This window comes from Balaenoptera ricei, chromosome 10, assembly GCF_028023285.1.
Source record: "Balaenoptera ricei isolate mBalRic1 chromosome 10, mBalRic1.hap2, whole genome shotgun sequence".
NCBI lineage: Eukaryota > Metazoa > Chordata > Mammalia > Artiodactyla > Balaenopteridae > Balaenoptera > Balaenoptera ricei.
Window position 1 is genome coordinate 98,006,153 of NC_082648.1, and position 27,858 is coordinate 98,034,010.

Consider the following 27,858-nt stretch of genomic DNA (forward strand, 5'->3'; position numbering starts at 1 on the left):
GCCCACGGCAGGGTTTAGAAGCCAAATCAGTTTTGTGTTTCTCAACCTTCCATTTCCCCACTTCCCTTTGGTTAGTGCTATCTTTTCTCTTTACTTACTGGATTGTCTTGATTACAAGCGTTGTACCTTCTGGTGACATTGCAGCCAGGGCCCCATAGTAAGTAGGGAGAAGCTAACACTTGCCCAGGGTAAGTGGGGGAAAATGGGGCCTTGAAAAGCTGAAAAGGAGTATATGCTTGGATTTAGAATTTTGAAATTTTTGAAATTTTTTGGAATTCTTTATGAGAAAGAATAGTAGATAGCTGAGGCAAAAATGCTTTGGAGAAAGACACACTAAACTGTTGATCCCCAATGATGAGCCATGCCTTCTACATCCTCTTCCCAAAACACTGTGGGGTGAGGATTATTTTCTCAAGTCTTGATGAGAAAACCATGGCACAGAGAAGTTGTTTCCCCAGCTACCAAGTCGGCAACAGACTTGAGATTTGAAACCAGGTCACTGTTACTGGCAGCCTCACCTTGCAGAGACTGGTAAATTAGGGAAAAAAAAGAATAGAATTTGCGTGAGTTTGAAAGAACTTATACATTTTGCTTCAAGCAAGATTTTTCTTACAAAAAGTGTGAAGATGAATGAGATTTTATATGATGTGCTTTGAACTTAAAAAGAAAGTTATGTTTTATAAGCCAAACTGGTGTTGATGAAAGAAAAGTAAGGTGATAAATAATCAGGAGAAGGAAGAGCAAATGACCCTTTATCTGGGCATCACTCAACTTGTGAGGCAGGGGAGGGGAGCGACTTGCACAGGGACCATCTCCTGATTTGTCTCCTCCCTCTTCTACTTCCTTCCCCTTGCCATCCCTCCCCCCTCCACACACACACACACACACACACACACACACAACAAAAAACCTTAAGCAGGAGCTAATTTTAAAAGAGGAAAGCATCCTTGAGACCAATGAAATCTCCATAATCCACAGTGACAGACGGGGACCAGCAGAAGAGCAATTTGATTAAATAAGGATATCAGGGACTTAGAGGGACTCTCCAGTTGTGTCACGTTTGTCTGTTAGTCTTTGAAATATATTTCTTTCCTTCCAAACCTGGAAACCAAGTGCCTTCTAGCTGGGGAGATGTTCCCATTTGGAAAATAGGAAAAAAATCTCAGGGCAAAGCCAAGGGGTCCAGGCAGGGCTGGGTTCCCAGGTTGGACTGAACCTAAGAGGCTGGCAGGTCTGCAGGAGGTGCTGGCAGAGAGAGGCATTAGAAGGTCAGGGTGGGTACCGCCAGCCTCGCAGTGGATGGTTATGGGCTGAGCCTGAGGCCATTGCAGAGAGCATGCCTCCCCTGCCTGTGTTTCCTATCCCACTGCCTGCTGCCCATTAGTTAACCTGTCATCAGAGACCGCTCTGTTGCCACTTTCCGCAGTGAAGCAGCTAGAGGATGCATTGTTCTGTGTGGAACACACCTGCGCGGGCAGATGGAGCGCTCCCTGAAAGCTTCTGTTCACCAGCCACTTCCTAGTGGCTTCAGGATTGGCGTCAGCAGATCAGCCGCCGAGGAATTATCGTCCTCGGACAAGCTTCAAAGGGCCCCTCTAGTTCCGTGTGTTCACCCCTGCTGGTCATGCCAGGGGATTTATGCTTTCCTGGGGCTTATGAGGGGGAAATAATGAGTCCCTGGGGACAAGAGGAAAATAAGAATGTCCCATGGGCACAAAATCATTTAAAATGGAGGCTTTTAGAGGGTACAGTACTAAACTCTCAGCCAACTAGCCAGAAATGGTTTGTGGGGTATATTTTGCTTGTCTTGGCTTACTCTGGTTGCAATAAAAATCAGAAATGTTTATATCCCGTGGAGAGAGTACCTATGGAAACAAGCCAGGTCCTCCTGAGCAGGCCCCTGAGATCCTAAACCCCAAAAGAAATGGTCCTGCCTCTCTGACTTGGGAGATCCAGATAAGCATAGGAGTTGTTGGTTGTAAATCTTTTAAAGGAGAAGCCCATGGTGGCCACTCCCAAGTTCACGGCTATCTGCAAGCTTGGTTGTAGCCGCCATGATTCCAACTCCACTTCACCCTCCACACCTGGCCTCAGATCCAAGGCCCCCGAGAAACCAGAAGGAGGATCTTACTAGGATAGGACTGGAGGCTCTCTTTGTTAAGGGCCCCGGAGGATGAGTTAGAAGTAATTCAAGAACAGGCACAGTAAAGGAATCTGTAAGCCTTGTTAGACATTCAGAGAGAAGGTTAACATTTCCAACATGGCCAGCTAATGAAGAGGTAGCCTGTAAGCAAGGGTTCTGCTGGTTTTGAATAGAGCCAAAATGTTGTCATTTGAGAGCGCACAGTGAGGAAAGGCCAGCCCTTGATCACTTGGCCATGCGCAGCCTTTTTCTTTTCTTTCTTGTTTTTTTTTTTCACTTTCTTTTCCAGAATAGATTGGTTTGGGTCTCTAGAAGAATATTTCAGCAGAGGCTAACAGGTGAGTTACAGGTAGTTGTCCATCCTATGCTTACAGCTTTTCAAGAAGACCCATCTATGACCTTTCTTGGTTTCCTGCTCTGTCCAATGCCCAGTAAGAGGTGATAAGGCAGAAAGGCCCTAACCACAACTGTAAGGTTCAGATAAAAGAAAAACACACAGTAGGGATTTCAACACAAATCATAAACCTAGACTCAAAAGTAGCAGAGAGGAACTGGTCACTTTGAAATGAAAGGGGACCAACTTTCCAGGGAGCGCAGAGAGAATTTAAGCATCAGAAAATGTGTAGGAGCAGGTGTCTTCCAATTTTTATCCATCAAAGCAATTCTGTATTTTATGGGTTTGAGACTCTTTGAAACGTTAAAGTTTATATGCCTTAAAACGCACCGGAGAGAAAGAAGACAGTCGCCAAACTGTTTGGAGAGAGGTTGCGGGGACTCGAGATGCATAGAAAAGCTATGAGATGGAATCCACTGTTTGGGGCGCACCATTGCCCTCTATTGGATTAAATAAATCAGACCTTTAGCGTGGGTGCATGCTTCATTATCTCTGGCTGAGTTTGCCCAGAAGTCAGGGCACCTTTGAATGGGAAATTAATCCATCCTTGTAAATGGGTCCTCCGGTCTGCTGCCCCTTCCCTGAGGAAATCAATTACAGTTGTAACTCTGACGGCAGGCCGTTTATCATGTTTCCAGTCGCTCAACAATCATTTGCTAGGTGCCTAAGCACTGGTGAGGTATCGTAGGGCATCCAAGAAGAAATAACGACTGTTACTACCATTTATTGGATGCCTACTGTGCGCCAGGGTCTTTCTACACATTTACACACAGGACCCCCATGAAGTAAGGGTGGCTACTCCCGGGTTAGGGATGAAAAAACGTGATACTTGGGAAGTAAATGCCACATCTGAGGTTCCAATCCAGGTCCAGCTACTCCTAAGACCCCAAGAAGTTTACAGACTATCAGGGGAGATAGATAGGATATTGATAAAAACGTCTATACCAGGAGTCCGTAAACTATGGCCAGTAGGTCAAATTTGACTCATACATATTTTTGGCCACAAGCTAAGATGGTTATTACTTTTTTTGAATGGTGGGGAAAAAGCAGAATAATAATATCTTGTGGCATGTAAAAATTATATGAAATTCAAGTTTCAGTGAGCATAAATAAAATTGTATCAGAACCCAGCTCTGCCTGTTCGTTTACTGTTCTCTCAGGCTGGCTTCTGGAAAACGGCACGGATGTGTGGTCATGGCAGAGACTGTACAGCTCGCGGAGCCGAAAACCCTTTCTCTCTGGCCCTTTACAGAAAAGGGTTGAGGACTCCTACTCTATATTCCGAGGTGTGATGTTATATATCAGTAGAAGAGGTTTTTAGAAAGCATTTGGGGGTTAAGGAAAGGGGGAACTAATATTTAATCCACGGTGTGAGGTGATAGAAGGGATAAACAGGTGCGCTCCGTTTTAAGACTCAGTGCAGGAAAACCCAGCCTTCCAAACAGATCAATTAAAAGATAGCTATCTGCATAACAAATTTTCCTTTCCATTTTGTAAAGGGATTCGCCACGGGGTTCCTTTGTAGAATGAGCCTCCATAATGCATGCTAATATGATTCTATTTGCAAATACCCTCTTCATAATAACTCTCCAAGAACAGATCTATTGTGTACAGTGAGGTTTAGCTATCATCATTTTTTCCTGGCACTGAGAGGTTTCCCACTTCTGAAAAGTCACTGAGCTGACCTTGTCAATTCAGAGGAGGAGGAGGCACTGCCTTCCCCACCGTCTCCAAGAGGGGCTTTGCCCGGCAGATGAAAGGGTGTGGATTCCAAGCATGTGCATTATGTGAACCTAGAGAGCTGGTATAATTTTACATTTTTAGCTAAGCTCCTCTTGGTCAGTGCAGCCAAAGTCCTGAAATGTAAACTCCTCACTATTATTCTATCAATCCATAAATCAATACAAATTATGTTGCTCATGTTCTGATAAATAGGCTATAAGAAATACTTATCAAGAGCAATGTTCCTCTTCTTTTTTTGAGACATAATCTTAACCACATGACAACAGAAACTGGGGCAAGTCATATAATATTCAAATTAGGGCTCTCCCCAGCAAAACAGGAAGTGCTGTCGCGATTCAGTTTAGGACCTGGCTCCTTCTTTCCCTGGGTCCTGAGCCGGAATCTTCGGAACAGCTCCGTGCTGTTATGCAATCGCTCTTTTTCAGAGACGAGTAAAACGGAAACCTTCACTATTCATAGCCAAATTAGGAGGAACTGAAATCGTTCAAGAAGTTGCTTGCCTGGTACCATTTTGTTGTTAACTATGCGTTTCTTCTGAACATATCCCCTGACTCTGGCTTTCAAATGGAGGCTCTTTTAAAGAGCTGTCTCCTAGCTTTTATTTTCATCCTCCATGGTGACTTATATTTTAGAAGTAGATAAGCATTCCTGGTATATAGCCTGACTATTTTTCAGGTTTTTTGGTGGTACAAGAAGCCTAAATGGAAAAGCCAGGGCAGAGAAAATCGTGCTGAGGATGTCCTGTGTGGTGTTGTCCAGTGGTGATCTGTGTCTCAGGGCTGCTAATGGGTATTCCGTGCAATTTGTAAAACAGGAGAGTGAGAGAGATGCAGAGGGCTGGTGGGAAGCAGAGCCAGCATCAAGAGGCAGGAGCCCTGCACGGTTCAGAGGCGGGATTCCTGAACAAATGGCCCCATCACTGAGGCTGGGATGAAGGGGGGAGGCTGCTGGCAGGGGCCTGGCACCTGGATGCTGTCACTTCTCATTCACGCTCTATGGCAGGTAGCATTGCAGCCATTTCTAAAGCTGATCACTGGAAGGGAAAACGCATTTAACCCATCTGTGAGGCTCTCTGAGGAGGTGTCTGTCTTCATCTTCCCCTGAGGTCAGCAGCGGCGTAACTGCAAACAGCAGCAAGAAGGCTCCACCACATTCTTGAGTTCTTGAGACCGCTGGCCTTTCTCTCTCTCTCTCTCCCCACTCTTTTCTCTCTTGGAATTGTTGCTACCATGTTTTATCTCCATCATTTATTTGTTTTCTTTTCCAGATGCAGTATGCAGTGGTGGTAGGTACAGATTACCAAACGAAATGGATAAATACTGAATAAACTATGTTAGTTCCGTTTTCTTTTTTCCCTGGTGGTAATTTTTAACTTTTCAAAATTAAAACTAATGGATATAAAGGAATAGGATATAACTTTCCACGCATTTTTATGATCAAACATCAGACCAACCCCTGGGGCTGGCACATTTACCATTCTCCGCTATTAGGGAAGCAGAGAATGGTAAATTCAAGGGAAGAACTTGCAGAGCCCGGTGATTTGAATGAAAACAGAGCATCCCCCACTCCACCCTGAGCATCTCCCTCCCACCAAACAACATCTGAACAGATTTCATTTCACAAATGGAAATGGGACGCAAACAGATTTTTTCAAAGTGATTTCATGAAGAGTGGGCCTGTTTAATTGGGTTTCCTGCGCCAGGATTAATATTACAAGCTGGGGAGCTCTGTGATGTGCCTCTGTTGTTGGCTTTGCCACACCACCTGCCTCCTGGGGGAAGGCAGAGAAAAGTGCCACCATTCAGAAGCAATTTTACTTCTGCCTCAGCCTTCTCACTGAATGACTTACAGTCAGCCTGGACCGAGCACCCAGGCCTGATCTGAGTTACATGTAATGTAGGAAAGATCTCCCCAAGCTCAAGGTCATATCTAGAGCATGCGTCGGATATTTTTTTTCATCTCTAATGTATGTGACTTTCTAATATGTTTAGCATTTGCCCTCCCCTTGTCTCCGTCCTGCTTATTAAGGTAAATTTGCATAGAAATGGGATCTTGGTTTTTAGGACTATTCACCTGACACTTGATCTCTTGATGTGACCAGTGTCTGCTGCTGATACCATGTGGGTGACCCACAGAAGCCCATCTTCCTGCACACCAGAGGCAAGGCCTTAATTAGGGAAAGCTTTGCATGTTAAAGTAATGGGGTGAATCAAATCAGCAAAGGCATTTAGCTTTCACTCAGGAGGACAGAATACTTCTTCCTGTTGAGTGGGTCATCCTAGGTCACAAAAATTTTAATTTGCCTTAGACAGACAGATCTTGAAGAAAGTGCACAAAAAGTATATATATTTTGGGTTTGGAAATAAGTTTTGGCTGGTGATAAAGCTCAGACGGTGAGCTATGACATTTTCCTTTGGATCCTGAAATATTTTTTGCTTAATATCTATCTTTGGGATTGGTAATACTCATCTCTATAAATTGCCTTTGGAAGATCAAGCAAATGTGGAGAATCAGAGGAAGGCGCCCCTTGCTATCACCAGGGTTGCAGTCTGCTTTAAGCCCCTGATCTCCGGGTGCCACCCCCTCCCACGGGCAGCCACCTTCCTTATTTACCTAAATCTTGTCACTTGGGCAGAAATTCCCACTGAGAGGATAATTGTGGTCCCAGTTTCCTGGTTGCTGAAAGTCAGTTAGGTTTGAGGGTTTCTAACCTACAGGGTTTCAGACTTAAGCAAATTTTGCAAAACATAAATGCCAAGCAATAGCTCTCAAGACGGTGTCCTTGACAGTTAGCAGAGAACCAAAGAACTTGAGCGTCATGGAGAATAAGCCTCAAATTTCTTTCTTTTTTTTTTTTTTTAAAGCAATGCATTCTTTTTTTTTTTTTTTAATTTATTTTTGGCTGTGTCGGGTCTTCGTTTCTGTGCGAGGGCTTTCTCTAGTTGCGGTGAGCGGGGGCCACTCTTCATCGCGGTGCACGGGCCTCTCACTGTCGCGGCCTCTCTTGTTGCGGGGCACAGGCTCCAGACGCGCAGGCTCAGTAGTTGTGGCTCACGGACCTAGTTGCTCCGCAGCATGTGGGATCTTCCCCGACCAGGGCTCGAACCCGTGTCCCCTGCATTGGCAGGCAGATTCTCAACCACTGCGCCACCAGGGAAGCCCAAGCCTCAAATTTCAATGAGAAAAGTTTAGAGGAGGTGGGAGAAACCAGAAGAAAATTTTTGCGGCTTTTGGCTAGGCTGCCTTTGCTGAGGCTAAATTCATTCCATAAAGTTATTCTAAAACATAAATGCTATGCTACTCAACTTTATCTTGTATAACATTTTGCATCTATTCTTTAATTTCATCTTACATCCTTATTCGTTGAACATTATGATTCCCATTTTACGAACGAGGAAACTGAGGCTCCAAGAGGTTTAGTATTTGCACAGATCACACAGCTGTTCACCGACACAACCAGGACTCTGCTCTCTTTCTATTACAACCCCACTGCCTCCTAAAAAAACCCAACCGTATTTCATTTGTGGGCTGACTTATTTATCTTTACACAGGTCTCATGTATTACTAGGAGGAGCCAATATTTTAACTCAATTCAGAGGTATTAAAATGCAAGTTTCCAAAATGTACTTGGCTTACACAATAATAATAAAATAAGGAATCTGACTCATTGAGTCTCCCAATTCTAAAACCAGAATGCTTTCCACTCTGAAACCATGTAGAAGGCCGCTAAGTTCCCCACTGACCAATGCTGTCTAATTCTCTTAAATGATTCAGATGTAAAAGAGAAAATGGCATCTGTCTAATTAACACCGCCTGGCTAAATATAGCTGTTGAGGGACGGCCTCGGGACAGTGTTTACAGAACAGTCTTTCCAGCCCCCCAGGCCTCAAGTTAGAGATGATAGCAAGTCTTCCGTCCTTATCAACCGGAAACAGGGGTGCCCCAGAAACGCTTACAGGCCAGGACACCAAATGGGGATGAAAGGAGAAGGGGAAAGGCGGTTGCTGGCCTTCATTTCCTGCTCCTGGCATCTGGGGATTCAGAGAAAGATGCCGAGAAGTGGATCCTAGCAGCTCGTGCAGCTCTTTCTGAAAACAAAAGCCCTCACTGTGTGCCTACGCCTCCCTCTCTGGCCTGGAGACCTTGGACCCTCTCCACCAACTGCTAAGACTGCCCTCCTCCTGGCAGAAAGACACAATGACCACATTATTTCCCTTCCAGCTTCACGTTACAACATGGAAGCCATTGCCAAGTTTGATTTCATGGCCTCAGGAGAGGATGAACTGAGCTTTCACGCTGGAGATGTTCTGAAGGTAGGTGATGCGGGACCCAGGAGAGCCGGGGAGAGTTTAGGTTACTCTGGTTTAGCCACTGAGTTAATCTAACAATCCATCCTTTGTTTCTCAAGAAATACACACAGTTCCTTGCAAAATGTGAAGTTTGCCTCATTCAAAAGGGTTCCTTCTGAGCACCTGTGCACCAGCTACCAGGCCGGGTGATGGAAATCCGATTGGCATAAGCCACCATCCTTGTCCTGAGATGCTCGTGGTCTGGAGAGGGAAACAAATCCATCCAAAGGGCTGTCATAGATGTCCTTATCTGAGGGCTCAGGAGCACAGGTGAGGGGACAAGTGATCCCACCTTGAAAGATGGAGTTGTAGGAATGGGTGGCAACATCAGTTGTCAGGGAACACAATGCAGGTGAGTCGGGCTTTTGGCTAAAGCTCAGAGATGGGCAAACCCAGGCAGAATTAGGTCAGCATTGCGAGTTTCAGCACGGCTGGAACTTACAGAAGGAAGGTGTGGATGGGGACACCTGGAAAGTCAGCTGGAGGAGAGGCGAGTCAACAAAGGCCACGCACACCCGACCGCTCAGGGGCTCCTTACAACTTTTCTGCCCGCACTTGAGTTGTAGTGGCCACTTGCTGAGCTGAAGAGGCCTTGGACTTCTCCCACATTTCATGCACCATGCTTACGCACTCTGCATCTTAGCCCCTGTTTTGTGCAAAATAGCATAGGAGGCCTTCAAGAGGCCACTGGGGAGCCTCTGGCACCTATGCCCCCCTTCCTGGCCTCAGAGCACCTCAGATACCCTGATCCCCTGTCCTCAGCAACCCATATGGGCCTCCTGAGACTGCCCAGTGGCACTGAGACCACCATTGTCTCTCCACGAAGATAAATGCTTGCTATGGAAAGAACCCTATCATACGTGAGAGGGTGACTCGGAAAGCGTCTGTGGAGCACAACCCAGGTGGAATGACGTGGTCTGGAATTTTAACCCCCCAATGTTTATCCCTCTGACTGCTCTCATCTGGCAAGATCCGGTAATGTGGCTGCCAAGAGTATGCCTTCAATGCTGGAACTTCTCAAGGTCAAAATATTGCTTGGGCCGCTGACCCAGGAAAAAGTGACCTTCACTTCCTTGGGGTCTTACCAAGGTCACAGAGGGGTCTGCGACAAGGTGAGCAGTCCCTCCCTTCTTTGTGGGGTATTGTGACCATGTGATTATCTACCATTCTCCAGTGTTTTCACCCAAAAGAGAACCTCCCTGGGGGGTTGGGGGCAAGTCCTGTCCCTCATCTCCCATTTCAAACAGAACCTACTACCTGGCTTAAATTTTCCCTATTTCCCAGAAAAGGAAAAAGGAAAAAAAAAAAAAAAAACTTTCCTCAACTCTGCTTCTCTGTTCAGCTCCTAATTTCTTTCCTCTCCTCACTGCCAGCACTGGGAAGAGTTCTCTATGCTGGGTGCCTCCACTCCCTCACTTCCTGTTCACGCCACTGGAACCCTCTGGAATCTGTCTTTTACCCCCAACACTCCCTTAAAGTCCACTGGTGATCTCCTCAATGTGGAATGTAAGGACCCTACTAAACGCCTGTAGGATTAGACACTGCTAACTGCCCCTCTCCTGTATCTGAATGAAGCTCTGTCCCACACCTAAACACTGTACTCTGCTCTGAATATTTTTCTTTTATCATATCTCCCAAGCAATCCCTTCTTCACTGGAGAAGAGTCTGGTGCAATAAAAAGGAGCATGGACTTTGGAGCCAGATAAATCTGAGTTTGAGTCCCAGTCCATTAGCTGTGTGGCCTTGGGTGGGTCACATGCCCCCTCTGAGCTTCAGTGTCTTCATCTATAAGTGGAGGCCATGCCTATCTTGCAGAGGTATAGAAAGGATTAGGGGTAATGGTCCCAGCCTAAATCGGATGCTCAATAAATGATCACCGTATTGTCAATATCACTCAATTCCTGCTGCCTCTGACTGTTCAGACTATTGCTATGTTCCCTTGACTGGCCTCATTGCCTCCCGTCTCTTCCTCCTTCATTCTACGTACCAGTCCCAGAAGGATCTTTCCAGAAGATAAATCAGATCATATTACTTCCTTACTCAGAAGCGTTCAGTGGTTCCCCATGACCAGGTGATGGAAATCTAAGCCATCTGGCCCCAGCCTACTGCCCAATCTCATCATGCTCGCGTGCAAGAACATGTACACATACATACACATATACATACATACATACACACATGCGACACACACACACACATCTTTGCGTATGAAATGCCCCAGGTCACGCTGCAATATACAAACTCTCCTTTTTCAGGCTCTCCCCGTATTCTGAATGCCCTTCTCTCACACACACATATTTGACCACCTCTACCGGGGAACCCTCACTAATCCTCCCCGCTCCTGACCACCCTGGTAGAATAAGTACTCCCTCTTCAGCTCCCCCACAGCATTTCACACACACTGTTCAAGGCACTCACACCCTGGCCTCACAGGACAGTTATTTACAAGCAGGCCGAGCTTCAGCTCTCTGCGCCCTGAGCACCCACCTCTACTGCTGCCCTTACCCCGTGCCATCCTGACTGTCCACGCACATCGTGGCTGTTCCACTCCCCAGAGCTTTGCGCGGGCTGGGGCCGGGCCTGCCTCAGTGTCCAGAACAACAGAAAGGTGATGAACATTCGATGAATGAACGAATGGGTGATCCCTCCGCTGGTGTGAGAGCAGAGCTTTGCCGGGTTCATCTTTGTATATTCCCAGCATCTAACGCAAGTCACGGCCCCAGATAGGGGCTCAGTACATATTTCTTGAATTGTTAACTGCGTTTTTGCACACTCATTTAGAATTCCATCAGAAAGCCAGACCCCTCCTTCTTTTCAAATTCTATCCATTGCGGCCACAGGGGTAAAGAGGAAAGGGGAGGGGGCTTGTTGGCTGAGCCTCACAGAAGGTCTGTATCATGGTGGTCAGTGGGCCGGTCTGTATCATGGTGGTCAGTGGGCCTGCCTGTAGGTCTCCACGTACAACCCTCTCCTCCAGAGATGGGTAACAAGCCCCAGGGTCCTGGAAATTGTTTTCTTTTCTTTTCTTTTTTTTTTTTTTTTTTGGGAAATTGTTTTCAAGGCTAGCTCTTAACTGCCCCGGCAATTCACTCATGGAATGTTCTTTCGTGTTTGGCCTTTAGTGCTAAAAGACTAAACAGACATTTTCATTAGAAGGTACACAAAATGTCTCGCTCACCATCAACTGCCCCCCGCAGACTTTTGAGTTCCCCGGGGCGCAGGCCCCAGCTTGTTCATCTCTGTATCCCCGGCACCTAAGTACAAACAGCCAGCAGGCGCTCACTAGATGCTGATCCCAGAATGGTGAACAAGACGCTGGACACAGAACTCTGGCCAAATGACTCGATCCCGTTTCTCCTGTGAGAGACACATTCCAAAAGTCAGGGGTTGGGTGTTTCGTGTACGTATCAGCCCCTCTGGACCCGCAGCTGCACACAGCTCGCAACTTACACTTCCCACTCGAATCTGCCGGTCATTATTACAAAATGTCTCTCGACCCAGGCCATCTCTATCTGCTTCTGTAATACGTCTAACACGACCCCGTTTCTTCCTACTAAAACAGCAACCGAAAAGCCCCCAGAGTTAGACCTACGTAATTAACTTCTTCAGCACTTCACATTTCTGCTATGCCTCTAACAGCTAAAATTTCATCCAATTTTAAAATTCACCCAACCGTACATTTTGTCTTCTTCCCACGTCTAACTTATTCTCAGGCCATGTAACCCAGAAAATGATTCCGGTAGGCAACGTTGTAAGAATTAAGTCACAGCAAAGCTAAGGGTAAAACCTCATGCGTTTAGGCTGAACTTGCCCAGCTTTGCACGATGGGGCAAAGAGATAGGGGGACGGAGGAGATGGAGAGATGAGAGGAAGAGGAAGTATGGGCCCTGAGCCAACAACGGCAGGAGGAAACCACCTCCCCCCAAAGACTCTTCTTTGCAGAAAATGAGATCTTTTTAAAACCTTGCCTTCTATACACCACAGAAAGCCTATAAATGCGCCTCTCTGGGAACACAATCTCAGGCTGACCGAGCACCAGGTGGTAGGGAAAATGGCTGGCATTGTGGGACAATCTTTGGTTGCTAGAGGGGGTAGATGGGTATGAGCCACGATTACTAAAATTACAAAATTTGGGGTCAGAGAGCTAAGTGCGAAGTGTGGTTTTTACCATGCAGGATCGATTTCCAAATGGCCTCTTTTACCTCATCCCTGCTCACCCCGGTATTTGACAGCTGCTACCCGAGCCACACATCGCCTTCCCATGCGACGGGAGAAAGGAATTCCAAAGTCTTTAAACTTGGGGGAGATGGCGCAGAGTGAAATGCCCCTGTGTTCCTTATGTGCAGGCAGGCCCTGCTGCCGAGCTCCCTGGTTCTTCCTTTGACCTAGATTTCCCACCTTCCCCATAGGCCCCTCACCACACATGTACCCACACGCCCTTAGTGATGCCGACAGTCATATTTGATGTCAGAAACTATAGAGTTTTCTTTTCTCAGCAATTCTAGAACTCAAACATGGGACACACTTTTATTTCTTCAGAACACATGATTACATTCAAAACATACAAATATAACACTTTAAAGAACTTGTAAACCGGTCCGTGTCCTTCAGAGCTGGAGTTCTCCCTCATAAGAATACCACATTTTACAGAATTATATTTAAAAACACAGGCTCTCTGAAGGACATCCAGGTACCAGGGCACATTTGATCCTTGCATCAGCTCCGTGAGGTGCCGGCCAGTTTTTATTGCCCCCATTTTGCAGATGGTAATTGACTCGCCTGAGGTCAGACAGCTAGTGACAGGACCAAGCTAGACCCCAGGCCTTCTCATCCAAAACTCAGGAGTGATATTAGAAATAGGTCAACCCTGCTTCTCAATTACTTAGCTCTCTTCAGCTCTCTTCCCATCTCTGGGAGGGAGAAACCAGAGGCTTCAAGTCCACCCACTTTTGGATGACTCGACTCCGAAATCTAGCTCCAGCCCCCACTTCTCCGCTGAGCCCGACACACATTTCCAACGCTCGCTAAGCCTTCCTTCTCAGAGCGTCCCGGGGCAACTTGATTCCCCTAAAGGCGATCTGAAGTCTGTGAGTTTTCCCTCAGACCTGCTCCTCCTCCTGTATTTTCTATTTTAGTAAAGGCATCGCCACCCACTCAGTCTCCCAAGCCAGAAATCCGGAGCCATCCCAGAATCCCCCTTCTCCCTAAGCTCTGCGAACAGTCAGGAAGTCCTGCCCATTTGTGCTTCCTGATTCCTCTGAAATCTGTCCTCACCTGTTCTCAGGCCAGATCCCCTTCGTCTCTTGCCTAGATGGCTACGCGCGTCTTCCTACACTTTCTCCTCTGACTTTACCTACCAATCCATCTTCACGCTCTGATACAGCATGTCATTCTTAACTCTGATCCTCACTGTGCTGTTTCCCTGCTGAAAATCCTTTCATGGCTCCCCATACGTTTCAAGATAAAAATCCAGACTTTTCAACGTGGGCTACAAGGCCCTGTGCCCCTGGTTTCCCCTCTCTCTACTCCTGGAGTCACAATCTAAACTGCCCCCTGACTGAGGTGTTTTGTCCCCAGAACGCACCTTCCTTCCTCACTCCCCGGAAGTAGTTCTTTTGCCATCAGACTTCGCCTGGGTAGCTCCTTTCATTGCCTGGGCAACCCAGATGGCCTCTCCTCCGGGCAACCTTTCCTAGCCATCTTCTGCTTTCCTCTTTATCATTGCATGACATTTTCAGCTACAAGAAACAGAAACTAAAATTGGCTTAAACGACAACAGAAGATTTATAATTTCTCCTGCGAAGTCCAGAAGTAGGAGGGCTCCTGGGTGGCTAATTCAGCGGCTCCATGACGTCGCCAAGTTTCTTCCCATCTTTTTGTTCTGCCATCTTCATTTTGAATTATTGTTGAGTCTGCGCTACATATTTTAGAAACATTCTCAGTGGGGGGTGGGGGGGGAGGGGGCAAATATTTGTCTTTTGATGGTAAAAGATTTTCTGAAATAACCAGAAGCCACATAGAGCCATGTCTGGAGGATCATATGAGTAATCAGGGCAGGTGATGACATTTGAGGTCGTGGTCGAGGTAAGACCCTACAGTAATGAGACAGAACTTCTGGTTTTGCCTATGATCTGGGTCTAAAAGCAAGTTGAGCAAAGGCATTCCAGGTATCTTGAGTTATGTCCAAACTGTTTGGGAAAACATGGAGTGTGAACACCAAGAGTTACTGTTTTCAAAGCTACTCCCACTTGATGTTTACGTTTTAATCTGCTGGTGTAAAAAAGGAAGAGCAAATTAAAATTATAAAAGGTTCCTTGTTACCTGGCAGAGAAGGAGAAACTAACTACCTGCCTAGATAAGGAGCTTAAAGTGCTAAGATCTGGGACACGAATCTCCCAAACAGAAGGAGAAAAGGGGTTCAGGGAAGCCCCTGAGCCCTGAGTCTGGGAGGTCACGCCAGGGTGGGGTCATATGAGTGGGTGGCCCACGTGGACAGAAATAGCTTGGGGTCAAGGGAAGCCAAACTCCAAAGACAAGCCAGCCGCTCCCCACTCGAGCGGCTGTGTGGCTTCTTCGGCTTATTTTCCTCTAAATCCCAAAGCGCTTTCTTTGCCCTGCAACCCCTTTCTCCCGCTTCTTGGCGTCCTCCCCACAGTGTCTTTGTCCTTCCTTCTCCTCCCTGTAGATCTTAAGTAACCAAGAGGAGTGGTTCAAGGCGGAGCTTAGGAGCCAAGAAGGATACGTGCCCAAGAATTTTATAGACATCAAGTTTCCTGAGTAAGTATTTCCAGCCTGCTGAGATGGGCCTGCCCCACACACTACCCTTTACTGCAGCAGCCACTAAAATTATCCCGGCGCAGCCCAGACGCTGTCAAAAATGGTTGCTTCTGGAGAAGGAACCACGTCGCTGAAGGCCAGGGCTGGGAGGGAGATTTGCATCGCACAGCACTCTCGTTTGAATGTTATACCATGGGCAAGAATCACCTATTTTAAGTTTATAAACTAACATCATGTATAATTGTAACCATGGGGTTTCCAAGAATTCCGGGGGGGGTGCGGGGGGCGCTCTCGGCCGCTCCACCTCAACAGCTGCTCCTTCAGGGCTCTTCTCTTTTATCTCCCAACCCACCCTCCATCCCAACCAGGAGGGCGAAGCTCTCGGCCTTCCTGAAACCACGTTCGCACCAGTGAGAGAGGTCAGGGAAATTCTCTCCATAAAGAGGAAACGAAAAATTGAGATTGGGTCTCGCGCGTCTCAAGAATTGACCACAGGGGTGAGATAGAAATCTAACGTGGTGTGAGGGTCAGGGTCTAGCCGAAGAGCAAAGGTTTGTTAGGTATTGGTGACTCTGGTGAGGAACCAGCACTGACCACTGAACCAATAGAATGACCACTGACCTCAGCCAGGGGGCCCCTGAGGCTGCCCTGTCATCTTCTAGGTGAGCACGGCACACCTGCAGCCCCTCTTCCACCGCGCTCTCGGCGGATGGCCTGGCTTCCAGGACAGCGGAGGCCCCCAGAAAAGCCCCTCGACCCCACCCGACCTGACTCGTTGCATCCACCCACATCCTGCAACTGCGCAGACACTGCCTTTCCTGCAGTTGTTTGGAAAGAACCGTCTGCGCTTCGAGCAGAAGTTCTCCCCTCTCTCGCGCATCAACTTGCCTCCCTCTCTGCTGGATCATTCCCAGCAGCAAACAAAGATGCCGCAGTTTCTCCCATCTTACCAAAAACCAAAAAGCGAAACCAAACAACAAAACCCTTGATTCCAAACCCCCTTCCAGCTACGACTCCACTTCTTCAAAAGAATCGTTATATTTGCCATCCTAAAGTCCTCTCCTGCCATTCTCCCCAGAACCCACACGACTTCAAGGTCACCGTGAACTGCTGGTCCCAGTGGCCGATCGTTGGCCATCACGTTAGCACGATTCGATGTGGGGAATCTCTCCCTCCCGTGGAAACACTTTCTTCCTTTGGCTTCCAGAACATCCTTCTTCCTGGTTCTCTTCCCGCCTCCCTAGCTGCTCCTTCCCCGGCTCCTTTGCCGGTTTCTCCTCGCCTCCCCCATCTCCTTTACAGTTAGAATGTCGCCCTCCCAGTGAGACCCTCCCCATCACCATATTTTAAATGACTCCCCCTCCCCATCTCTCCTCTGTCTTCATTTCCTCCCCAGCACTTACATCAGCTGACACACTTAATATTCTAATTACTTTGTTGTTTATGGTGCGTCTCTCCCTGCCGCACTAGAATATAAGAAGTTCCACGAGGGTCCTTGTCTGTGCTGCTCACCACTGTACCTGCTATATCCCCAGAAGGAGGCCCAGCACACAGTAGGTGTTTAATAAAAGCTGCTAGCGATGAATGAATAGCTTTTGGAATGATGTGTAATAGGAAAACCTGGCACTCGTTTCATAGGCAGTGTGTGGACATTTTTGCAAGTCTTGAGGGAAGTCACTTATCAGATTCCAGATGGAGGACAAGCGTGTATTTTCTAAACAGTCCCCTCACTGTTTACTGCCTCTTCCGAGATATCTCCTCTGAGGACGGCTGCTGCAGAGGGGTCCCATTCTCTTCCCCTCCCCTTTACATTTCCTGTGGTGGTCACTCATCAGCACTGTAGGTTTGTATGGCAAATACTCTGGCAGGATCTCCAGGCAGATGACTGGCAGAAACCCTCTGTTTCCGGCCCCTCAGAGCCCGACCAACCTTCCCCTGCAGTCCCGGGTCTGGAGGAAGGACATTCTTCCGCCACCCCTGTCTGTTCAGTTCCTACATTCCAAAGAGCACGGGGAACTGCTCACAAAGGAATCCAAAGCTGTGGCCTGTTGGACCTTCATCTTAAAGGGACACACATACTGGCTTTCCAGGGGTGGCAATTAGAGCAGCCACCTTGCAGCAAAAGGACACCGCCCCCCCCTTTGGCCGCTGAGGGATTGCAAACACTTGTTCCGCTTCGCTATGGTTGAGAGAGGTTTCTGGCCTCCTGCCCCGTGGCTGTAGCCACTGTTTGACTTGCCCCTGTGCAAGTGTTTGGCCTTCTTCACATACGCTGTACCCCCTGCAGCAATGCTTCCAAAGGCTGCCAGCCTGAAAGAGCAGTTTCTCCTTGGTTTCTTCTTTTCCAGGGTAGAGATTATTTTCCAGCCTGGTTTTTGGAGGGGGCCCAGGAGCTGGCTGTGTAGACGCCTCTCTCTGGCTGCTGCCAGCCTCGCTTATTTCCAAGTGTGCGTGCCCTGCAGCCTCTGCCAGGCACGGAGCACAGCCGCTCCCGCCCCACGCCACCCAGGGGCCCTGCGCTGTGACTCTCTTTCCCGGCCACCAAGGCCTCAGCCCGGAGCCGGCACCCAAGGCCCTGCCCGTTGCCCCCAGTGCCCCGAGGGGTCCCTGTCCCTGCAGTTCTTCTCTGGAGACATCCCTCTCACAGCTGCCGGCAGGCGGCCGCTCCCCGCAGTGAGTCACTCCCACGCTGTCCCATTTGGTGCAGTGGCACATTTCCATGATTCAGGATTTCCAAGCAGGAGAGAGACTTCTCCTGGGGGGACGGGACAGGCGGTGCCTCAAGGGGAACACTCACTTGCCTCGCCTGCAAACTGCTGGAGCGTTTGTTGAGCTTCAAAAGCACCTGGCCCCCCTTTGGTCTCTGCCTGCTCTCTGCTGAGCAGTCCCCAGCCTCTCTCCCTTTGGGTCATCTCTCCCCTACTTCCTTCCCTCCCTACCCTCACCCCTACCATCACTCTGGCGTCTCACCAAGATCCTCTGCTTTTATCTCACCTGATAGATGGTTTCACGAAGGCCTCTCACGACACCAGGCAGAGAGCTTGCTGATGGGCAAGGAGGTTGGTTGCTTCATCATCCGGGCCAGCCAGAGCTCCCCAGGGGACTTCTCCATATCCGTCAGGTACCGGCTGTTCCTGACTCCTCCCTGACCTACTAAAGCACTAAAGCAGCAAGGTGACCTCTTGAACATGACCTATTCCTCAGAAGCATGGCGGACAAGGGGCCCAGGCATCTTATCAACTGTGATGCTGTGCATTTTCTTTCCGTAACACACGTACACAACTCCTTAGTTTGTGGCCCAAATTACATGTGCATTCATCTGCCTCCCCCTCCAGCCCAGGTGCTTCTGGAAAGAGAGGATTTTTATCAACTTCGTCTCTGTGCCTTTTACAGCACCCTGTACCCAGTAGGTGCTGGATGAGTATCTGTGGAAGGCGTGGGAATGGAGAAGGAAAAGAGAATTCCCAACTGTCCACATCCGTCTTGGGGTTGCGATCTTAACCTTTTCTTTGACTACTGATGCTTGCCTGAAGAAGGGTAGAGAAAAATCAAAACCCCAAGTCACCGCCGTAGGACACATCTGTAGTTGTAAGTGGCTGCACAAAACGAAAGGCTACCTCTATGCCCCGTAATGCAGCAAAACTGACAGGAACAGAGCAGAGCCCAGGAGTCCTGGGGTGGGGGGCCCGTGACAGCAAAGGCTCGTTAATGTGCAGCACCCCCGGGAGGAAGTGATTCAGTTTAACACGACACAGCCCCACACGCAGAAGCCCCAAGTCTGAACACACGGCATGTGGTCAGCGTGTTGGGGATCTCAAGTCACACATCGGACTTGGTGACCGCATGTGAAAGTGCAAGAATTATGGTGATAGCAGTACAGGGGGTGGTGCGGCAACCCGTACAGTGAAACCTCACTGTCAAGTTACCTGACTGGAAGTGCTGTCTGGATTCTGCAATATAATCTGAAAGGCGTGCAGCTTTAAGTTCATAAATCCAATCTCGGGTAATAAACGGAGGCCACTTTACTATTTAGAAAGAAAGTGTCCTGTAAGGAATAAGTAGGAAGGACTTAAAAATAATGGGTCAACCATTTGTGTGCATTTGTGCCCCCAACGTGCTCAAGAATAGCTTGGTCTCCTAAGCATTGCACTTGCAGGCTGGCTTAAACCCTTCATTTCCCTTAACTTAAGTGTTCTTTTTCACATCTTGGGTGATGGTAAATTTTAGCTCAGGCCAATATTGATGTATCACAAATTCTAAACTTGTTAGGTCTTAATTAATGAGATTTTGCTCTATTAATAAATCTTGCAAGTCAAACCTATTTCTTAAGGGCCACAATTCGAGGCAAGACCAAGCAAATTGTTCGACTGAAAGGCATTTCTTGGTGCCTTTGGTTTGCATGATGTTGCTGAGTCTGGCTTTTTCAGTGAGGAATTAGGGTTTCTAGTTCCTTGATTAAATTGAATTCTACAAAAAACGATCAGCCTTGACATCTGCCATGGTCTTCCCCTGCCGTTGAGGCCATGCAGCTTCTCGTGATGGTGATTATTACTGTAATCAGTATTACCTCTTCTGCAGAAATGTAGCATAATATATTCCAAAGCAGAATCATTTTTATTTATTTATACGTCTGCTTTCTGTCATGGGCACAGATAATTAAGAGCTAATTGTAGTTCTATCACTTAGCATTTGTTAGGGGTCTGAAATACTAGACTTTAGAGTCTGGAGCCCTGAATTACACCCTTTCTCTGTCCCTCTCAGAACCCGAGACAGTGGTCCAGCCACTCTCTCTCCAGCGCCCAGATGACCCACTACAGCCCTGACATCCATCCTCTCAGCACATGGGAGTGAAAGGGTTAATGTTTCTCATTCTGAGTTCTTTGACTAAGAGGTGGTGGATGAATAATTGTATCACAAGAATATTTCCTCCTCCTCACCCCGATGTGGGGAGTGATGGCTGTGAGTTGAGCCATGTGGTGTTGCACTGAAGAAAGCATATGTGAGTGACCACAGCCAAAAGGCAAAGAGCAAGCAATGATTGCCAAAGTGTTGGCTACGACCCCCAAGGTGGTTAAGCAGAGGTCACTGCATGGGTTCACTTGGCTATGAGCAGAGACCCACACAAAAGATGAGAAGGAAGATCAGAATTCCTGTCTCCTGGCTTCCCTGGTGGCACAGTGGTTAAGAATCCGCCTGCCAATGCAGGGGACACAGGTTCGAGCCCTGGTCCGGGAAGATCCCACATGCCACGAAGCAACTAAGTCCGTGCGCCACAACTACTGAGCCTGCGCTCTAGAGCCCATGAGCCACAACTACTGAGCCCATGTGCCACAACTACTGGAGCCCGCGTGCCTAGAGCCCGTGCTCCGCAACAAGAGAAGCCACCACGATGAGAAGCCCGCGCACCGCAACGAAGAGTAGCCCCCACTCGACGCAACTAGAGGAAAGCCTGCACTCAGCAACAAAAACCCAACGCAGCCAAAAATAAATAAATTAATTAATTAAATAAGTAAATTTTTAAAAAAAGAATTCCTGTCCCCTCTGAACACGGACCACGAAATCCATCCCTAAGAACGAGGTATCTTTACTCTTCAACATGCTTTAAGTTTGTGAACTTTCTTCTGCATCAGGCAACTGGTGTCATTAACGCCAGTTTATTTTTAGACATAAATGCGTATCCATTTGACAAAAAAAAAAAACTTGACATCCCAACGAGAATGACTTGGTGATGGAAAAAGGCTGGAGCTATTAGTAAAGGCCCGGTCCCCTCTTTCTAATGAATAAAATCCAATTTCTCCATCCCCGGTACAAACATGCTCCATCACTTGTGAGCCCAGCTGGCGTCAAAGGTGCTGATCTAAAAGAAGTTAGCATGAAAAAAAAAAATAATAAAAAACAAAAGAAGTTAGCACGTGTGCATGGTGTGACAGGCCCAGCTCATTAGACTGGAATCAGAGACCCCGGGTCCTTGTCTCAGCTCTGCCAATCACTCACAGTGACCTTGACAAGGCCCCTCCACCTCTTTGAGGCTCAGCACATTTTTTCCCAAAAGCTCAAAATACTTTGTAACCTTATTTATGCAAAACAAGACCAAGAGATACCCATTATGTAGAGAGCAAAGCGTGGCAGATTTCTCAGGGTAGTTTATGGGCTTAAAGGAGCTGGTTCAAACTATTTTCTGTTAACAGACAGGTAAAGAGGGCTTGAAAAACTCCTCTCCTCCGAGTCTTGGCAGAGTCCTTAGCCTGGTAGGTTCTCAGGTGTTGCCATGTTTCAAATAAACATTGTAAAAAAAAAAGTCCTTGACCTTGTAGTCTTTAAAGCACTGGGAACATTTTTTTCTTATAAAAGGTCAGTTCCAGTGTCAGAAGAAAGATTACCTTCTCCTCATGTTAAAAAAAAAAAAAAAAAAATCCCCTCTAGCTCAGCCTGTGTCCGGAGCCGTCCCTCCCACAAATCTCCCCATGGAGTTTGCCTGGGCCAGCCCACCTGCCCAGGGATGGGCCAGCCACCCATACCTCTGCTTCCTGCCCAAACAGAACTCCAGCATCCCTGGATGCAGTCAGCCCTGGAGGCAAGGACATGGTCACCATGTAATAGACAGTTTGGATTTGCCTTGATCTCTAGGCATGAGGATGACGTTCAGCACTTCAAAGTCATGAAAGACAACAAGGGTAGTTACTTCCTGTGGACAGAGAAGTTTCCATCCCTCAACAAGCTGGTGGACTACTACAGGACGACTTCCATCTCCAGACAGAAGCAGATCTTTCTGAGGGACAGGACCCGGGAGGAACAGGTATGCTGCAGGTCCCCGTCGGCCCCAGTCCAGAGATTCTGGGCAGCTCGGGTCAAACACGAACCACCAAGACCATGCATCTGATGGGCAGGTCCCTGCGTATTCTGAAAGGCAGAGATCTCAGTTTAAATCCTAGCTTAACACTTCCCAGCTATGTGACTTTGGAAAGTTCTCTAATCCTCAGTTTCCTCATCCATTAAAATTGAGATAATAGCGACAGCCACCTCATAGGATGGCATGAAGGTTAGAGAAGACAATGTATCCCCATTCCTTGCATCATTCCTAATCACACCACAAGCACTCAGTATATGTGGACTCTTATTATGGATGCTCTTATTTTGTTATTCACAGACGTTACTATGTCACAGTTTTCAGCCTAGCTCAGGAGTTGCCCAAGGATGAAGGGGGGGGGGAGATGGGGGGGCACTATACGTGGGGATATTAGAGCCTAGAGTCCAGGACTAATGCAGCAGGTAGAGCTTTGTGACCGAATTTGGGGGTGGGGGAGGGTAGAAGCAGGGGGCATTGGAGGAGAAAACTGGAGGTGGGATTCTTGCTCTTGAAACAGTTTGGGATATGAAGTATTGTTTTAAAGAAAATGCATCCGACAGACCTGGCTTTCTTTAAAACCTGATTTCATTGCAAGAGACGAAAACTTTCTGAGTATCGGTTTTTCTCTTCCATAGAATGGAGAGACTATAATGCTTCCCTCATTGGGCTGTTGTGAGGATAAATGAGACATCATTACAGCCCTTGCCACAGGGTCTGGTCCACAGTCGGCACTAAGGAAATGTTAACTAGCCTCCATAAGTAAATTCACACACACACAATCTATACAATATGTTTCAAAGGAAATAACATGGTTATAGGAGATGGGTATTACAGGAACAAGCATTGACTAGAAGAGTTGAAATCCCAGCGACAGGTTATTTGAAAAGGCATTGAGACTTTCAAAGCAACATGTGCTTCAGGAAAGTAAAGAAAACCATCCCTTGCAAGTAATGGGTTGATTTTAAGCCTGAGAAGTTACAGTCAAAGGAGGAAAGAGTGTTCCCAAATGCACACAGAAGTTCAGAAAGATAAACAAAGGTTAACCCCCCCACCTTGTAAATTCTTTTAACCAGGAAATGGACAGAGGTATTCATTTATTAGGATGTGCAGGCTGAGGTGAAAGAGGAAATATAAAACTGCATTAAACTGGATTTAATGAGTTCATTTTGCAAAGTGCTTAGACCAGTGCCTGGCATATATGAAGCCGAGGGCCCTGTGTAATTGTTTGTTAGATAAAAATAACAAGAAAGTGTCTCTGAGTCACGAGGTTGTGGTAGCAGTCAGGAGAAAGATCTTGTTTCTTCCCAACGTGCCCAGCAGCAGGCCTGGTTTCCATGGTGCTGCAAGAGCGTTGCTGTTTGGGTCTCTATCACCAGGCTATAAATGACAGTTCAAAATCATGCAAAGTCAATAGCAGAGCTTATCTGGGGGATAGGACGTCCAGCAGTGTGGCAACATGCGATAAGGAGGGGGCACTGTGTCGGTAAAATGGAACATTTAAGCTTGATTACACAGAGAAAAACAAGCCCACTAGGAAGGGGCTAGTTGGGTACCACGTGGGAAGTCTGTGAACCAGAGATCCAAACTCCCCAAACTGGGAGAATCTGAGCATGCAGCTGCCACTTTGAAAATGTAATGGTCTGAACCATCGATTCTCCTTAAGCTGCCCTCACCCCATCAGCTGTTTCTTGGAGCTGTCACGAGCTAAGTCTGGGAACAGCTGCCAGAAGAGTGGGGCAGGGCCAGGAGATGCTTGAGGAGGATGGAACCGCATCATCTCTGTTCTCTCCCAGGGTCAGCGGGGCAACAGCCTGGACCGGAGGTCCCAGGGAGGCCCACCCCTGAGTGGGACTGTGGGAGAAGAAGTCCGGCCTTCGATGAACCGGAAGCTGTCAGATCACCCCCCGCCCCCCCCCCTCGCAGTTTGCCCCCGCACCACTGCCACCACAGCAGCGGTACCTGCACCAGCAGCATTTTCATCAGGTATCCGGGAAGAATGAAGTGGGGCACAGCGAGGTGGGGAGGAGGACCTGCTCTCCCCACCAGGCTTCAGTCACCTTGTCCCCACTGCCACTTAGTGTGTGAAAACTCCCCACAGTGCCAGAAACAACCAAAGCAAATAAACGCTGGGGGCCTGTTTTGGGTCCAGGACTGGGGAGGAACGTCCCAATCCAGGCCTGGCCCCATCAGCTCTCACTGGGCCCATATAGAAGATCCTGGACCCCCAGATGGCAGAAATATGGAAACTGCTCTTGGCGAAGAAGTCTCTGTGAATTAAATGGCTCCCTGCTTGAAAACACACACACACACACACACACACACACACACACACACACACACACACTCTCTCTCTCTCTTACCCTGAGGACTCAGTGAACAATTGTTTCATTTTCCTATCAGCACAATTCCAAATCTTTTCATGCCCTTTAACCCATCTGGCTGTCAAGATCTACAAGTAAAACAGATGAGCACCAGAAATGGAGCCTTGCTTATTTATTTATTTATCCCCCGCCTTGTTCCAGATGGGATTTTACGTGGCTTGCCCAGAGTGACAATACAGCCAGATAACATCATCCCTGAATTCCGCAGCAGGGCATACAAAAGTCCTTTGTGAGCTGCCCCTATCTGTCTCCCCAGCCCCATCCCCTGCTACTGCGCCACGTGAACATACATTCTGGCAACGCTGCACTCCCTTTAGTTACCAGAATTTTTCACTGCATTTTCTCTCATGCTTTTGAGGCTTCTTATATGCTGTCCCCTCTGCCTGAAATGCCCTTTCTTCGTCAGCTCTGCTCCTCTTGAAGCTGGAGTTCAAGCATCATCTGCTCCCTGATCACCCAGGCCAACTTACACTCTCTTCTCTATGCTCACTCCTCACTTAAAAGTGTATGGTTCCCCCTCGAAACTGATGTTCCATGAAGATAGGGGCCTTCTCTTTCCAGCTACGTATCCTCAAGACGGTACTAGACACATGGTAGGTGCCAGATAAATACTCCTTGGTTGGACGAATGAAATCTGGCATCATCTTCGCAGTCTAAGGTCTGCTTCTCATCCTTTTCCCTCTCTCCATTATCTAGGGTTTGTTGTCCTCAGCAGTAAGTATCCTTGGAGCACGGGCTGTGTCCATGGCATCAGAGCAAGGTGCTGGGGGAGCCTGTGAGGGACGCTTCCGGCGATGTGGTGATGGCTCTTCTGTCACATCTGTTTCTAGGAACGCCGTGGAGGCAGCCTGGACATAAACGACGGGCACTGTGGCATAGGCAACAGCAGCGAAATGAATGCCGCCCTCATGCACCGGAGACACACAGACCCCGTGCAACTCCAAGCAGCCGGGGTATGTGAACTTCCCTCTCTGGGCTCAGTGGAGGAGGCCAAGGGGTCAAGTAGAGAAACGGTTGGTCCTCCACGAGAGACGTCAAACTGCGCACAGAGGTGGTGGGAACCCAGCGAGTGATGGTGGGGCAAGAGTTCCCCGTAGAGCTGATCCCAGCTGGCACCATCCAGCCTGCTGTTCTCAGTTTGGCTGTCGGGCCTTGCCCGATCCTCATATTTCCTGACTGCAATTCGAGCAGAGGGAGATCTGTTGCGCTGGCATCGAGGGCTGTTAGTCTGGGCACACTGCGTTCTGTTTGTCACTTGAAGAAAATAAAAAGACCACCTATTGATGTAGAGAGGGTAGTTCTCAAGGATCCTCTTGGGGCCTTGGAGAATTACATCTCGGTTGCTCAGAGCTGGGCATCTGGGTCTGCTTTCAGTTGCAATGGGGCTTGAAATGTCTCTGGAGAGCCACCCGTCAGCCTTCAGGGCAGGCAGCTCACGGCGAGCTTTGTCTTGGTGCCAGGGCCAGCAGATCCTCTTCCATGTGCCCGTGCCTCAGAAACCAGCTCGGCCGGCCCCAGCTCAGCAGGACCTCTCTCTGTGTTTTCCCCCAGCAGCGAGTGCGGTGGGCCCGGGCGCTGTACGACTTTGAGGCTCTCGAAGATGATGAGCTGGGGTTCCACTGCGGAGAGGTGATTGAGGTCCTGGACAGCTCCAACCCATCCTGGTGGACCGGCCGCCTGCACAACAAGCTGGGCCTCTTCCCTGCCAACTACGTGGCCCCCGTGATCCGATGAGGCCCTTCTGGAGGGCTCGGAAGCTTTTGTCTGAAGCTGCCTGCAAGTGACGGAACAAGGAAGAAAATCTGGAACTACACATACATATATATATATGTGTGTGTGTATATATATATGTGTATATATACATATGCACACACATATATATGCCTATGTATCCACACATTTATAATAGTAATTTATTGGCAAGTTAGTTGGTTACTTAGTTGATATGAAAGGAACTCAGATGGAGAATTATATTCATACTTATTTTTCTGCTCCCCTCAGCGGGTGTGCAGAAGGCAGTGGGGGCGCTGGGAAGTGGGAGGCAGGGAAATGATACGGAAATGCCTCCTGTCCTTAAGTCGGCACTGCTCCCTCCTCGTCTTGGGAATTCTAACCGAGAGGAGCTAAGCGGGATGCACACCTGGTATTGGACGCGGAAAACAGGCTGGGGTTGGACTTGGCGGAGCATGTTCTCGTTTCCCTGCACGTCCTGCTCCCCGCCCCCTCCGAGGGTGCGCGGGGCTGCTGCCCTCCTCTGCCCGCGGGGTGGGCACTGCCGGCTGGAGGATGAGGGTGCAGCTCTGAGCTGGGAGCGGGAGGGGATGTGAGGGGAGGGCTGGAGCAGGGGGCATCCCGGGGCCTGGGCAAGACTAGTCCCCTGGCCGATGCTCACCTGAGACCTTCCTCTCCCTCAAGCGAACACTCCCCAACTAATTCTCTTCCCTGTGGCTGAGGTGGAGAAATGCAGGCCCTGTGAGAACCGAGCACTGGGAAACGGAGCGGTTTTTCACAAATCCCCCACTGGCTTACTTGAGTGTAATATCTGTTTCCCCAGCAACCAAGAAAGCAGCGTCCTAGACTCTGTAAAGCGCCCGGAGAAGCCCCGGCTGAGAATGGCAGATTTCAGAGCCACTGTTTTATGGTTACAGGGGTGTCTCTTCAGGGCTCTATTTGTTTTCCCTCTTGGTTTCCTGTGTTTTGAAGATGCTTTTGCCCAGCAACACAGAGAGAAGCCCACTCCTCAAGAGCACTGCTTAGCAACTGATGGATTGATTGATTGGCCATGACCCTGGGTGGCAGCTGGCTTTGAGAGAGCTTCCTGTTCCCTCCGACTGTTGGGCCACCGCTGGCGCCTCCCCGCCCCACGAGCTGTACCTGGGAAGGAACCCCACGGCCACTGTCTCTCCTTCACCTCAAAATAGACTCGTGTCTCCCAGGGCTCAGCCTGGGCGCGTGAAGCGCAGATCAGGCTGGCCGGGGAGCAGGGACACTGGAGAAGGAAACTCAGTGTCTTAGGGGAGCCAGAACAAACGTGTCCGCCCCGAGGGTGCCTGGGAGGGGTGGTGGGCGGGTATACTGAGACCAGAAGGAAAGGGCTCTGGCGGAAGTGTTGGTGAAGGAGCTCCGGGGTGGGTGGGGACCTGTTGCTTTGTCCTCTTCCCAGCCCTTCCTGCCATCGCCCAAGGTGACGTAAGAAGGAAGAGTTTCTGACTCAGAAGTAACTG

The 27,858-nt window shown here is 48.5% G+C and overlaps 1 protein-coding gene across 1 annotated transcript; it reads left to right on the forward strand.

The window, feature by feature from the left end:
• Window positions 1-8,515: 8,515 nt before the first annotated feature.
• Window positions 8,516-26,368, forward strand: GRAP2 (GRB2 related adaptor protein 2). The gene is given in 8 exon segments (XM_059934868.1): window positions 8,516-8,593; window positions 15,315-15,406; window positions 18,408-18,527; window positions 22,034-22,202; window positions 24,047-24,159; window positions 24,161-24,236; window positions 25,465-25,587; window positions 26,189-26,368. Coding segments are annotated over 8 exon segments (951 nt in total).
• The last annotated feature ends 1,490 nt before the right edge of the window (window positions 26,369-27,858 follow it).